Source organism: Podarcis liolepis, assembly GCF_965112155.1.
Source record: "Podarcis liolepis genome assembly, chromosome: 8".
NCBI lineage: Eukaryota > Metazoa > Chordata > Lepidosauria > Squamata > Lacertidae > Podarcis > Podarcis liolepis.
In genome coordinates, this window is record NC_139560.1 from 16,599,703 (window position 1) to 16,615,324 (window position 15,622).

General features: G+C 45.0%; 1 protein-coding gene across 7 annotated transcripts in view; it reads left to right on the forward strand.

The window, feature by feature from the left end:
• SAMD12 (sterile alpha motif domain containing 12) overlaps nt 1–15,053 on the forward strand; it is a 205,191-nt gene extending 190,138 nt beyond the window's left edge. For 4 of the 7 annotated variants that reach the window (XM_083517094.1, XM_083517095.1, XM_083517093.1 and 1 more), the window contains one exon: nt 10,339–15,053. Coding sequence is in view for 2 of the 7 variants with exons in the window: in XM_083517095.1 (XP_083373221.1) it covers nt 10,339–10,361 (23 nt within the window). In the remaining 5 variants the exon portion in view is untranslated. The remainder of the gene's footprint in view (nt 1–10,338) is intronic. The other 3 variants (XR_014529101.1, XR_014529102.1, XR_014529103.1) reach the window with 1 other exon arrangement.
• The last annotated feature ends 569 nt before the right edge of the window (nt 15,054–15,622 follow it).

Genomic DNA, 15,622 nt, shown 5'->3' on the forward strand with positions numbered 1-15,622 from the left:
CTTTAAAACTTACAAAAGTTAAATCAAAGAAAACAGATTTAAAAACAACCCAATGTTTTAAGCATCTTGGTAGGCTTGCCTATACAAGAACGTTTTTAGCAGGCGCCAAAAAGAGTGCAGGGAAGGCATTTGCTGAATCTCAATAGGCAGGGAGTTCCCAAAGTGCTACCACACTAAATGATCAAATTCTTACAAAGGTGGAATGAGTAATATCATACCCTCCCAACATTTCTCTGATGAAAAATAGGGACGTCCCATTCCACAATGATAATTTTACTATTTATACCCCACACATCTTACTGGGTTGCCCCAGCCATGCTGGGCAGCTTCTAACATATATAAAAACATGATTAAACTGGTGTTTTTTTTTAAAAAAAACACAATTCCCTATACAGGGCTAGGGACGCGGGTTGCGCTGTGGATTAAACCACGGAGCCTAGGACTTGCCAATCAGGAGGTCGGCGGTTCGAATCCCTGCAACGGGCTTCCAATATATGTAAAAATATAGTAAAATGTGAAACATTTTTAAAAAATTCCCTATCCTTCAGATGTCTTCTACAAGTTGTATAGTTACTTATCTCCCTGGCTCAGGGGTGTGTCTCAAAACGTCATACCCTCCAACATTTCTCCGATGAAAATAGGGACGTCTTAAAGAAAACCTAAGGGACGTGGGTGGCGCTGTGGGTTAAACCACAGAGCCAAGGGCTTGCCGATCAGAAGGTTGGTGGTTCAAATCCGCGCAACGGGGTGAACTCCTGTTGCTCGGTCCCTGCTCCTGCCAACCTAGCAGTTCAAAAGCATGTCAAAGTGCAAGTAGATAAATAGGTACCACTCTGGCGGGAAGGTAAACGGCGTTTCCATGCACTGCTCTGGTTCGCCAGAAGTGGCTTAGTCATGCTGGCCACATGACCCGGAAGCTGTACGCCGGCTCTCTCGGCCAATTAAGTGAGATGAGCGCCGCAACCCCAGAGTCGGCCACGACTGGACCTAATCGTCAGGGGTCCCTTTACCTTTATACAGGGCTGCCTTCAGATGTCTTCTGAAGGTTGTATTGTTACTTTTCTCCTTTGCTCGCAAGTCACACAACTCCATACCCTCCAGCATTTCTCCAATGAAAACAGGGACATCCTAAGGAAAAGCGGGACATTCCAGGATCAAATCAGAAACTGAGACAGCTTCTCTAAATCAAGGACTGTCCCTGGGAAATAGGGACACTCGGAGGGTCTGTAATATGTGGCACATGTAGTAATGCCAAATCCACCAACTGAAGCGGTCAAGTGAGCACATGTGAGGTATGGCAATCTCATAGGTAAACTGGTTCCACGTTGTTCAGGGTTTTATATACTGTTGCACGCCACCCCAATCTCTGAGCCGTGCCAGTTTATGCAGGGTTCATGCTTTCTTTGAAATGAAGGACAGTGGAGGCTATGGTGTCTTTTTGCTGCCTGTATTTTTCATCTGGCACAGAGCCACTTCCTTTGTTACTTTAATGGACCATACTTAGAGGGCCATTAGCTCACCAGGAAGCTAGCCTGGCTATTCCAACAATTAGAAGGTGGCTCGAGCATGCAGCCTGGCCTGCCCCAAACTCATAACAATACAGTGGTACCTCGGGTTACAGACGCTTCAGGTTACAGACTCCACTAACCCAGAAATAGTACCTCAGGTTAAGAACTTTGCTTCAGGGTGAGAACAGAAATCGTGCGGGGGCGGCACGGCGGCAGTGGGAGGCCCCATTAGCTAAAGTGGTACCTCAAGTTAAGAACAGTTTCAGGTTAAGAACAGACCTCCAGAACGAATTAAGTTCTTAACCTGAAGTACCACTGTACAGTTGTACCTTGGATCTTGAACACCAATCAGAAGCCGCGCTTCGGTTTCCGAACATTTTGGAAGTCGAACAGACTTCCAGAATGGGTTCTGTTCGACTTCCAACTGTACAGTCTTCTTACAAACCTCTTCTTACATCCGCCTCCGCTCATGTCCATTTTGCCCAACACCCATGGCAAACCCGGAAGTAACTGGCGGGTTTGCCGCCGTTCACACATGCGCAGAAGTGGGCAATCACCGTTCGCACATGCGCAGAAGCCGGCGATCGCCGCCCGCGCCTGCGCACAACGGTGCCTCTCCCAGCAACCCATTTCGACTTCTGGACGGGCCTCCGGAACGGATTGTGGCCGTGAGTAGAAGAAAAAGAAGAAGAAGAAGAGTTTGGATTCGATATCCCGCCTTTCACTCCCCTTCAGGAGTCTCAAAGCGGCTAACATTCTCCTTTCCCTTCCTCCCCCACAACAAACACTCTGTGAGGTGAGTGGGGCTGAGAGACTTCACAGAAGTGTGACTGGCCCAAGGTCACCCAGCAGCTGCATGTGGAGGAGCGGAGACACGAACCCGGTTTCCCAGATTACGTGACTACCGCTCTTAACCACTACACCACACAGGTTCCACTGTACTAATAGCAACACCTTGAAGCCAGCCCAGTAGCAAATCAGCAGCCCGTTCAGATCTCTGCACGCAGGTGTTATATGGCGACAAGGCCTCACGCCTGTCAGCAATCGTGCTGCAGCATTCTGCACTAACTGCAGCTTCCAGGTTGACTGCAAGAGAAGGGCCACATACAGAACACTGGCAAAAAGATTCCTGCATTGCAGGGGGTTGGACTCGATGACCTCTGTGGTCCCTTCCAACTCTACAATTCTAAGATTTGTGTGAATGGGTAAACCCAGCCTTAAATAAAAGGGGCTTCTTCCATCATGTCTCATTTGGCTTCAGAAAGCTCTCATGCCCCCAAGCAAGCCACTAATATGTTAAGAAATGTCAGTAGTATTGGGATACCACAGGGGTCCTCCCTCCACAATTCCCCCCCCCCCAAATGTAATAGTCCCAGAACAGCTTAAAGGGATTGGGCACATTGGAAGTAAATATCTCAGTGACATTTTGTGAATGGTGTGAAGTTGACTGGGGATAAAAGGAGCCTTCATTTAAATGCCGGTTCTCCATTCTTTGTCGTGCTCATAAAAGTTAAAACGGAGTAAAAGCCTTAACATGTGTAATAAAGTAATGTTCTGCCTTAAAGATTGCAAGGCCCCTTCTCCGTGCCAGAAAATGCTATTTGCTGCAGTGCATTTGCTGAGCAAAAAAGGCCTTTAAACGCACGTGGAGGCAAAAGTCAGCAATTTTTCCAAAGGCTGCAGAGGAATTAAAAGACCTCGCCCAGAAGACCCGGCCATCAATATAATAAACCACCAAGGCAAGGCTGTCTCCCGCTTTCCTGGTGCTTCATAAGCACCAAAAGGCAAATGAACTGAGAGCTGAATTTAATGTTCAGCCTCTCAAAGAGACACTGTCACTCAGTGTCACCTTTTTAAAAATGCTGACAAATGTTTCGGCACAGGGGTTGTGTACCTTGCGACTTCAGAGGTTTGCCGCTGAGCCTTTGGACAGGTACCCCTGAGATCTTCCCCACTTCCAGAATCTGAAGGCAGGAACCAAGTCGTCTCTGCAGCAAACCTTGACTTCAGCAAAGTTCGTGAACCACCATGTTAGTGCATAGTCAAATGTACAGTTTACTTGAAAGTTGTGCTCTTTGATCTCCAGAGTTGCTTTGATGCCTCTGCAGACCTCCCAGCAAGCTAGGCTTCCCTATTCCTTGCAGTGGGGATGTGTGTGAAGAATTCCTCCTCCTGGGGGAAAGGGGGAAGACTCTCTTTTAATGGGAACTGTGTAGGGCCAGGAATACGCAGAGCTGCTCTCACACTACCCGATACCATACCCTCCAATATTTCTTCGATGAAAACAGGGACATCTTATAGTAGTAGTAGTAGTAGTAGTAGTAGTAGTAGTATACCCTGCCCACCTAACTGTGTTGCCCCAGCCACTCTGGGCAGTTTCCAACATACAGTGGTGCCTCGCAAGACGAAAAGAATCCGTTCTGTGATTCTCTTCGTCTAGCGGTTTTTTTGTCTTGCGAAGCAAGCCCATTGACGGATTAGCGGATTAGCGCTATTAGCGCTATTAGCGGCTTATCTGCTGATCGGATCAGCTGATAAGCAGCTTAGCGGCTTAGAAAAAGGGGGGGAGGGGGAAAAACCCGCAGGAACTCGCAAGACATTGTCGTCTTGCGAAGCAAGCCCATAGGAAATTTGTTTTGCAAAGCACCTCCAAAACGGAAAACCCTTTCGTCTAGCGAGTTTTCCGTCTTGCGAGGCATTTGTCTTGCGGGGCACCACTGTATATAAAAACATACTCAAACACACAAAGAAACACAGAGCTCCACAACAGGTTAAGGCTCGCTCTCCTTCTCTCTCCTTCTGTCACTCTTTTCTGCCTAATCTGTGTAAAACTGCCAAAGGTTTGTCCCTCTGTAAAACACACCACACACACACACACACACACACACACACCCCTCTCAGAACGAGGTTGTGGGCTTTGTTTGTTTGTATGTTGTTGTTGTTGTTGTTTTAAAAGCAAGGATGATGAGAATTTTGAGTCTGGTGTTGCTCTAATTACCTGAGGACGCGTGCATGCCGTTTACTAGAATATATTTTGGATTAATACATTTATTGTTGTTTTTTCTGCAATCCAGTTGAGTCTCATAGAGCAGCTGCAATAGCCTCTGACTAATTGGCTTTACCAAAGGCTACCTGCTGAGAGCATCTGCCAGGACTTCCATTCTCCCCAAAATGCTTCATCTCAGAATTGCAGGCTGTATGTTTTGATCATCTGGCCTCACAAACAAACAAAAAAATCCCTATTGATATCTCTTTTTTAAAGAAGAAGAAGAAGAAGAAGAAGAAGAAGAAGAAGAAGAAGAAGATGATTTGATATCGTACTCATTCAAAAAAAAAGTGTCCTGGACTTCTGGTGAGGCAAACTGATGAGCCCCTAAGGACTGCCAGCACCAACAGTGCTGCCTGGCTAGTCCCCATGCCTCACCTTACCCCCCCTCCTCTCCCCCCCCCCACTTCCTCCCCAACCTTATACTGTACAGTGGTACCTCGAGTTACAGATGCTTCAGGTTACAGACTCCGCTAACCCAGAAATAGTACCTGGGGTTAAGAACTTTGCTTCAGGATGAGAACAGAAATTGGGCGGGGGCGGCACGGCAGCAGTGGGAGGCCCCATTAGCTAAAGTGGTGCTTCAGGTTAAGAACAGTTTCAGGTTGAAAACAGACCTCCAGAACGATTTAAGTTCTTAACCCGAGGTACCAATGTACTCAGCACTAATGTCTCACTACAAATGCAACTGATTTGTAAGAAACTGTACAGCCTGGAAAAAAGAAACATGTACTTTTATAAACCAAGAAAATATTTAATAAAAATTTATTTTTATTTTTAAAGTGTCCTCGCTTTGGTTTGAAAACAGGTGACATTTTCAAATCTGGACAAAACCAAAGCTTAGGCGTAATTTCAGGTGATTGGATCTTTTGTCCAGGGTTTCAGGCAAGGGACATTCCCAGTCCTTCCGAGAGATGGCAAGGATCGAACCTGGGACCTTCTGCATGCAATGGAGATGCTCCAACACTGAGCCATGTCACTTCCTGTACAAAACTTCCTGGCTTTAGGCCTGGCTGTGAAAATGTTGCTGCAGTTCTTTGGAAGTGCAGAAAAGCCCTTCAAATGCGACATTAGCCATCGATTTCAGGCTCCTAAGGACCTCGACTTTCTTTTTAAAACAATGTAGAGCAGCTTTATGGCCCCTTATTATTGTGGAGATATGCTTGAAAGTGCTTGGCCAGCGCTTGAAGAAATTTCAGAATCCGGAGGGGAGGCTGGATAAGATCTCTGCAGGTCAGGGGGCAAGGCCTGGCATTGCTCTTTGCCCAGTTCTGTGGTGAATGGGAGCAGATCAAATTACAGAAAATAAGCAGGCATATGCAAAGTTCATCCATTTGCATGATTTATATGTTGGCGGAATTTGGATTTTTAAAATAGAACTCCCAGTTAGTTTGGTGGAGACATTGACGCGTGCATGAGTGTGAATTTTAAAGCGTTGCCTATGCAGTTCCTGATTATTGCTGCCCCCGAAACCCCTCCATCCTTGATCCGGCCTGGAGGACAGAATGAACCAGAGGCTCTTGTTGTTTTGTTTTCATACTGCTTTTCCCATCAAGTAGCTGAGCTGTTCAAAACCACCTTTGAACTGGTGTACCGTCGATGCCACTTATCAGTGGATTGCTTTGTTAGAACGTTGTGCAATAAATAAAAAAATACATGCAGCAATGTCCGGATTTGTACACAGGGGGCCAGGCTTGGAAATTCTATTTGCCGGCAATGTGACCTCAATACAGGAAGCTTAGAGCAGTAAACTCCCCCTGACATTCCACTGTTCAGTGAAAATCAGAATCAAATGCAGCCTTAACCTTAATGTGACCCACGGGAAATTACTGGAACCCGGAGCCATCCTTGCCTTTGCCCTGTCTCATCCGTAGCTTCTTGGCAAAAATACGCTAGCTTGCAACAGTAATTCTCTTGCGGAGCATCTGTTTGCTGGCTGCAAGCCATGGCTCTTTGGGTGTATATTTTATTTATAAGCGATCTTATTTATAAGCGATCAGGAGTTGAGTACATGTAGAACACCTATACGCAAGGTGTCTAATTACAAGTCGTTGGGGGCTTTTCTCTATTTTTGGCAGGACATGGGGACGTTTGCAGGATTAAAGTGGAGGGTCCCCGTTTAAGGTGCTGCTACGAATTGGCAGCTTCCCTCTCTTCAGCCATCATCTAAAATGCCTGCCAATTCAACAACAGCAACAAATCCGTTTATTGTGAGGACCATGCCTGTACACAAACATCAACACAACAATAGTTAAAAATATTAAAATTCATTAGATACTATGCCAACAAATACCTTCATCCCACAAAATAGAAAGAGAGGTAAAACAAGCAACGAGTTAAACAGACGATGAAAGGGTCTTTACATTGTCATCCATAAATCTTTCCCTGGCTTTCATGGCCTTCATCACAAAAACTGCTACCACATGGGTAATACGTGGGTTTGCATCAACTAACAAGAATTTTACTCTATCTTCAGGATTGGTTATAGAGTTGGGTATAATTTGCAGAAATGCATCTCTAAAGCCCGAGTAGTTGGGGCAATAGAGGAGGTAATGTGTAAGATCCTCTTTAGTTTTCATAAGGCAAGGACATAGACGATGTTCTACTGGGGTTTTTGTGAATCTACCGGTCAGATATGCAGTTGGCAATGTTTGAAACCGTGCCATAGTGAAAGCTCTCCGAAGGGTGGGATCAGTGATCTCCACCAAGTAGTTGGCACAGATTTTGACTGCTTTTACTCGGGGAAGCCAGTAGGAAAACCCCGAGTTTTTTATCTTTGTGGAGTCCAAAAAGGCGTCTTTTTCAAAGATCCATTCCCGAACTTTATCAGGGCTCCACAATTTGAGAGTATTAAACTCAGGTAGATTGTATCTGGATAGAATATCTAGTAGGTTTTTACGCCAAGTAGTATTATTTTGTAATGATACAAAGGCTTGTTTAGCCAATAAGGTGTTCGGGGCATCTGTGAGGTTGGTGAAAAAACGCAGGCCTGCCAATTCATACCATGCCTCTTCCTTGATAGCATGCCTCTTCGCTGAGCTTTGTAAAAATAAGAATAAGCGTCAAGACGTAACAAGCAAAACACTCAGAATATTGGCATCCCAGGAACACTCTGGAGGAGCATTAAACTTGCTTGTTCCTCATCAGTTGGGATCCTTATATGTTGTTGAAAATTGTGCACACATTTTGCAGATTATTCTAAGACAGAGCTCCTTCCAGAAGACATGAAAAGTCTGGATATTGAAGGGGGTGCTGGATATTGAAGGGGGTGCTTGATATTCTTTGGCCAAATCAGTTTTTCCTGAGCAGTGTCTCATTAAGAGCTGAGATACTCCATGCTCCATCCTAGCCTGATCAAGGATTTATCACCAGATTTTGCTGTGGTAGAGTTAGCCCTTCATTAAAGATCAACCCTGCAATAATTCAACCTGTGAATTCGCAGTTTCACTTCTTATCCAAGTATACACAACTTGTGAGTTGAGCTTTTTAAGCTTCCATATAAACACAAGGGGGGAAAGTTGGACTGTTCTTCACACAAAAAGGAACCACAGAGAAAACAGAGTTACCAATAAAATGCTCAAAAGGGAGCTAGGGATGTTGTTGTTCTTTAGTCATTTAGTCGTGTCCGACTCTTCGTGATCCCAAGAAGCAGGCGTCTTTTAATTTCGTGGCTGCTGTCACCATCTGCAGTGATCATGGAGCCCAAGAAAGTAAAATCTCTCACTGCCTCCATTTCTTCCCCTTCTATTTGCCAGGAGGTGATGGGCCCAGTGGCCATGATCTTAGTTTTTTTGATGTTGAGATTCAGACAATATTTTGTGCTCTCCTCTTTCACCCTCATTAAATTAAATTAGGACTAGGAGTGTTTTATTAGTATGTGTTTGTGGTGTTTATTTTACCTTTTGAACATTTTGTCCTTACCTCAGCTTTCATTCCTACGTCGTAAGTCAGGGGTGGGCAACCGTTTTGCCCCTGAAGGGCCACCTGCCAGTAGATGTGGCTGGATATGTTCACACTTTTGTACGCCCACATTCTCATAGGGCCTTACAGCAACAATCCATCTAGCTCAATATTGTCCACACTAACTGGCAGCAGCTCTCCAGGGTTTCTGGCAAGGTATCTTCTCCATCTGTACGTGGAGATGGGAGACTTGGGAACTTCTGTACGCAGAGCAGAAGCTTTGCTTCTGACCTTCTCTCACACACTCATTCTCTCACACAAACAATCCTGGATTTCCCTTCTGGCTGGAGAAAGGCAGGTCCTTATCCAGCCCAGCAGGGACAGCAAATCCCTTTGAAAGCAGAGGTTGAGCTGGCGACAGGCCTGGAGCAGATCTTCTTTGGAGAAGAAGCATCCCGGCTGCAGAGTTCATAAAAACTAAAACAAAACAAAAGTAGATTGGGCTAGCACCCTGTTGAAGCAATTATCAGTTGATGACTCATGTAAGTTTTAATCTGCTAATTAGTAGACCAAATGTGCATACTTAGCATATGACTAAAGCAGATGCTTGGGTGGTGGGACATTCCTGAGGGAGGTGGTTAAGTTACGCATGTGCACTGCAAGGCCCAGGAATAGGGAACCTGTGGCCCTCCAAAATGTCGTTGGACTACAACCCCCATCAGCTAGGCTGGCTGGGGCTGGTGGGAGTTGGAGTCCAGGATCTGGAATGCTAAGTGTGCATATTCGATCCACTAATTAGCAGATTAAAACTTACCGTATATGAGTCACCAACTGATAATGGCTTTAATAATTGCTTCAGGTGAGGGTTTCCAAAGATGGTTGTTGTTGTTTTTCAAGTGCTTGCTTTTGCCTGGTGCACTTTTTTGACTCTTAAGTGCACTTTGACTTTTGACTTGATCAAAGTTGGGTGCACTTTTTGACTTTTAAGTCGTATGGTTTCCATTGAAGTGGCTAAATGCCTCACCTGGGGATGCCTGCGATTGACCTTCTGCAAGCAAGGCAGATTTTCCACGACTGAGTTGTGGCTCCTCCCCAGCCAAATGTGGCCACCAACCAACTTTGGGGTACAGTGCAGTAATAATAATAACAACAACAACAACAACAATAATAATAATAATTAATGTATATCCCACCCATCTGGCTTTTAACAAAGTATTAAAATACAGTAGTCTGTAAAACATTAAAAGCTTCCCTAAACAGGGCTGCCTTCAGATGTCTTCTAAAAGTCTGGTAGTTGTTCTTCTCTTTGACATCTGGTGGGAGGGCATTCCACAGGGCGGGCGCCACTACCGAGAAGGCCCTCTGCCTGGTTCCCTGTAACTTGGCTTCTTGCAGTGACGGAACTGCAAAAAGGCCCTAGGCGCTGGACCTCAGTGTCCGGGCAGAATGATGGGGGTGGAGATGCTCCTTCAGGTATACTGGACCGAGGCCGTTTAGGGCTTTAGAGGTCAGCACCAACACTTTGAATTGTGCTCGGAAAGAAGGGTTGGATGCAAGGGGGAAATGGTCCCAGGTGATAATCTGAAGGCGCATGAGAGGGCACCAATTTGCTGATGCTCAGCAGGTCTGGGTCTGGTCAGTGAGTGAGTGGATGGGAGACCTCCTGCCTGCCTCGTGTGTGCTGCCCTGGATTCCAGGCAGGTGGAATGCAAATGCAGGAAAATAAAATAAAGCAAATATATGCCTGGGCACGCTTTGCTTTAGCAGTTGCGTGATTTGTGTAATGTAGCCTTGACCTTTTGTTTCAGCCGCGATGTGTTGTAATTGCCTCTCTTTGAGCTAAGCACCTACTTACGGCCTGTCTGTTGTTGTTGTTTTTAACAGCCTCGGCAGAGAGCTCTTCGTAAACCGTTGCCAGCCTCTGAAGCTGCCGCCCTGCCAGATGATTCCGAAATGAACTTTTTTTCTCCACGAGAAATCAAACAGAAATACAGCATGAAGCGATGGCACTGCCAAAAGAAGACCGCTCTCGAGAACTGGAGTAGTAGCCAAAGCCCAGCCCGTCTCGACAGCGGGATAAAACATGAAGAATCTTCGTTTGCTCGAGGGATTGAAATAATGGTGCTGACTTTCTCCGGCTTGTCATTGGTGGACGCTTTATGCTGGAAAACCTGCTTCTGATACTCATCACTGTGCATAAACTCCGTGTTCCCATCAGGGAACTCTCTGACCTTCACTAAAAGTTCTGGGTTTGGGGATTCCGTTTTAGGTTTTTTTGGGGGGAGGGGCGGTTCTTTAGCATGACAATACTGGATTATATTATGTATGCAGACGGCATGATGTTTATGGGATGGGTTGGGCGGGAAGTTCCATCTCTGCGAATTCACTGGAAATGTTCACGATTATCCTTGCTCCCTGATAGGAATGTCGGCATATCCTGTATGTGTTAGTGATGCAGCTGAATGGTAAATTCCACCCTATGGTATCGGCATTCCAGACGTGATCTCCACACAGATGTTCTCACGGATTTGGTTGTGCTGTGGGAAACTTTCAGAGGACGCATCTGTTAAAAATGAGTTTCATGGACCTCCCTTTCACTAGGATTGTACCTTAAGTCTAGCTCATGATTTGCATCCTTCACCGATTCCTGCAAGTTTTGGTCTGGTAACTTGTCTGGATGTTGTTAGGCTATTTTGACACTTTACTTATAGAAGTAGTAGAATGAGAGCACGTACATTTCTTTGCTGCACTAATTCCTCCCACCCCCAAAAAATGACAAGTAAGACTCTGTTGTTTTGATGCATGTTCAATAATAGAGGGAAAGAAAATAATCTCAGATAAAAAAGATTGCTCTCTCGTTGAAAGAACCCCTTGTTTTTGATGATGAAGACAGCTGTATCATTGCAAAAACAGTGAGGCGATTCCCGAAGCATCCTCATCACACTGGGTGAAACCATCTTTTCCTTTCTCTTTATCCTTATGGGGTTTTTATTTTAAAATATATGCATTGTTTTGCAGGGTGACCTCTGAAAAACCTGCACTCATCTGTAGCAAAAGCCAGCTGTGCAGAGTACTGATTGGCTAGCGCATGGAACGCCATGAACACCACCTGACCACCCGCTTTTTCTCCCTGGAACAGGGATGCTCGCCAGTTTTTAACAGGGGGGAAATGGGAGAAGGTGAACCTAGAGATGAATACACTTACATATGCTATTTTAAATAAAATATATCCCCCCCCCCAAAAAAAAACCCACACTCTTTAGAAACAGGACTAATTGCTTGATCCAGAGTTTGACTTGTAGGCGAGGAAGTTATTGCGACCACTGTTTAAACGTTATGTCTGTCTTCACCATTAGAAGCAATTTGTGCCGACGGTCGAGAGTAAGAATACTTGGGGGGGCAGGGAAATGACTACCTTACCCTTTTTGTTTTTAGGTACATGGAGAAATTTTGCAGATTATGATGTTGCAAGTTTAGGAATGAAGACTGCAGTTATTTATAGGACGGTAAAATTAACCACCAATCACTTCCATGTCTCTTTGGAGGACTGAAGCTTTCAGTAAAGCAGAGCTTTCGCAAATTTGTTCCTGAGCAGGTCAGTCCAGTGACATTTTCTTCCTTTGACCAGCTCAGTCCCTGGGCTTCACATCTTCCTTCCATCATATGTGCCATATTGTCCTCAGATCTCTCTTGGGTTAGCCTGATAACTCACTGGCGGTAGAGTAAGCCAAAATCTCAAAGGCCACAGATATTTTGGAATTCTTCAATAGAGTGTCAAGGAGCCATCTATTGAACTATGTTCTGTTTTGAATCAGAGCTGTCCCTTTTTCAGCTTAAGCCTCTTGCTGTCATAAAATGCTGTCTTACTAGCAAAACTGTTTACTTTCAACATAACTGTAGCTGGCTCGAGACTGTTGCATCTGCACTGAACTTAGCTCAGCACCATTCGTTTTCTAGGTTGCCAAAGCAGAGCGGCTTAATTTCCATCCATAAAAGTGCTTTCCATCCAGTTTCCTATTGGAAACAAAACTTTCAGCAGTGAAAGATAATGGTAGCATCCATAGGAAACCCAAAGGTCTAGATCCTCCTAGACCCTAAATCAAGAGATAGGAACTCTGCAATTGATCTCTCTTTCTCCCACCTGATAGACTGTTACACTTGCTGAGTGACTTTGAATATATATGAACTTCCATGTAATTCATGCATTGAACTTTCTCAATCCTACAAGTTGCACCTTAAGAAACCAGCTGTTCTATGAGCACACATGGATCTTGAACTCCTCACTTCTTTTCCTTCTTGTGATCACTTGCGATTTACACTTGTAATCACTTGCCATTGGCAGCCCAGATGCAGCAATGACTTGTGGACTGGGCAGCCTTCACAAAAGAACCCAAGAAACTCTACGCATTTGCTAAATCAAGACTGGCCCATCTCAGCGGTTGCTATGGCTGACCTGCTTTGAGGAAGAAATCAAAACCCATATGGATTTAGTAAGCATCTCACTTTGTCCTGGTCAAGCACTTGTCTCAAATTGCCAACGTTTTCTCAATCTGGCCCTTGAAGCTTGACCATATTTTTGTTATTAGGCTTCTTCGTTTGTGATTTTCCACACAGATGATTTAGTGTGTTCTGCTACCTGGAGGAAAGAGTCTTTCTGAATAAAAATCATGTCCCAAGCATCTGCATTGTTGTGGAGGGCGAGTGGTTTGCAATGCTTTGTGATGTCCATGCAGAATGTACACATGCTAGCATTGCAAGCCAATTCCGACTGCTTTTCTGGTGCTGTGGCATTGTTCGTGTCTGCTGAGCTTGACAGCAGCTGCTGGTTTAGAGGTGTAAAAACATGACATGAACGTTCCCTAGGAAGGGGACAGGTGTGTTTTGCGGAAGTAGTTGAAGGCCACGGGTGGCCTTCAACTAAGTTTTACTCAGGGTCAACCCACTGAAACGAATGAACGCTGGGTCCATTAAGTTCAGTGAGTCTAGTCTGAGTAAAAGGCAGTTGACTACCACCCTGGGACAATGTGGTTGAACTTGACTCTTCCATAAAAATAATCAGTTGCCCTCTGTGTTACCACAATACAGTCTCTGATACTAACTCCTGTATGGGACCATGTCTACAACCAGTGCCTCAGATTATTATTGACTAGTGATGAACCTATTTCTGTGTGTGCCGAGGGGAACTAACTGGTTTCCTTGTGCACTCTCTCAGCACTTTCCTCTTCCACCAGCAGCTGTTCGTTGTGTGTACAGCCTTCGAGCACTATCAGACTCCCTTAGTAATCCATGTGAAGACCCTCAATGAAGTGTTACTGTAAAAGAAAGAAGAGTAGTCCTGATAGATCAGACCCAAAGACCCATCTTTGGTCCAGCATTTGGTTTCTAACTCTGACCAGCCCGTCACCTCTAGAAGGGTGTGAAGGCCTCCTTCATTGTTTGTCTCCAGCATCAGGAATTTAATTAATCGACCACCCTGATCTGTCATCCTTTTCCCTCAGGGTTAGATGGGTTGGTTTCTGAACGAAAGAATTATGTTAAATACAAACAGGAGAGAAAAGGCATTTGCAGGCTCAACGTGCAGAGAACATCCTTTGCAAGATTTCCCCTTAGTGAAGCTCCTCTCTGGACCCTTTCCAACATGTCAACATCTGCCATGCCCCTTGCTGAACTTCGGGTGATATTTAGCTAAGTTTTGCACAGAGTAGTCCTATTTAAATTAATGGACCAAATTTAATCGAATACCACCCATAGTTCTCTAGCTGTCATCACCCTGCAGCGATTTTCCTATCTTGAGGAACTCTTTACGTGTTGACTTGCATGCCGAAGACACCTACCATTAAATTCTTGTGTGTTGCAACGATGGTGCATGTTCTCAGTTCACGTGGGGCTGGGCCTGTTGGGTCTCATCATGGGCCCTTGTGATTTGAGGAAGCACACCCAATAACTGAGTGGCGGTGTCAGCTAAGCTGTTTTTCAGGAAATTGTGCCTGCCATTGTTGACCCAACTCAGTAAGCTCCTGAGGAACACCAGGGGAATTTTAAAGCACAGTTTGAAGTTACATCTTTCTCATAACCTTCCTCTTCTGTTTTGTGGTGATTTTTTTTAAAAAAAAATATTCCAGGATGATTTCCAGTAACGAAAAAAATACGTGAGCTGTTATGTATTGTTATATAGGCCTAGAAACTAAATGTGTTCTCAGGTATTACCATTACCCAAAGATGAGGGTAAGCACTGGGTAACCAATATAACGGCTGCCATTTTGTTTGTGTTTGAGGGGTATACCCACAAGTCTTTGCCATACTTGCTTCCATTCCACAGTCACCATTGTTGGCCTGACTGTTCGTAGTGACACCTTGGGGCACAGACCAGCCAAAAGGACCTTCAAACTCTTCTCCTCAGCTGGGCCCCTTGGGTTTCAATCAACTGTTCTCATTCCAGTCCTCTAAAATGACAATTGGAAAGTATGTTTCTGTTGCTCGTGTTTCCTCCAAGGTCTTGGGCAAGGTGGAATTCATTCTGAGATTTGGTCTGGGCAGAAAAGCCCTCATTTGCAAAATGACCATGAGATCCAAATAAAAGTCTGATCAACTACAATGTATACATGCTTATCCCTGGCATAATTGTCATTATTTTGTGGTGCTTTTACTTCGGGGTTGGGAGGTAAGCAAGTTTCAGGGTGCTGTCATCAGCTCCTGGCTGGTTGCCCAGGAAAGTATAAAGACAAAGGTTTCTTACTGTCCTCTTTCATTTCAGTATTTACAGAGAGAGGCTATAGAACACAGCCTCTTGGATAATGGTGTTATCCCGAGTGAATCTCCACACACACACACCCATCTCTCCCACTTCCTCATTCGTCACTTCTACAGCTGCTGCTACATGCCCTCTGTCTCTGAGCTCTTTGCTCTCCTACTTTTAAGACTTGCTGAGTTCTGGGAGATGGAGGATCTGGGATACTTTCTAATAACACCATGTCAGCCAGCTACCTCTCTGCTTCTGCCCTCCTCTCCCATTATTTCCCAACTCTCCCCCTCATCTGCCTCTGAGCTGTGACCTTCCTCAAAACCCCTGTTGTAAATCTATACTGTCTTCCTCTTCCTCCTCCATGGAAGGGTCAGGATGGGGAGGCAGTCTCCAACATTACCCTAGCCCTGACAACAAGGTATCTGA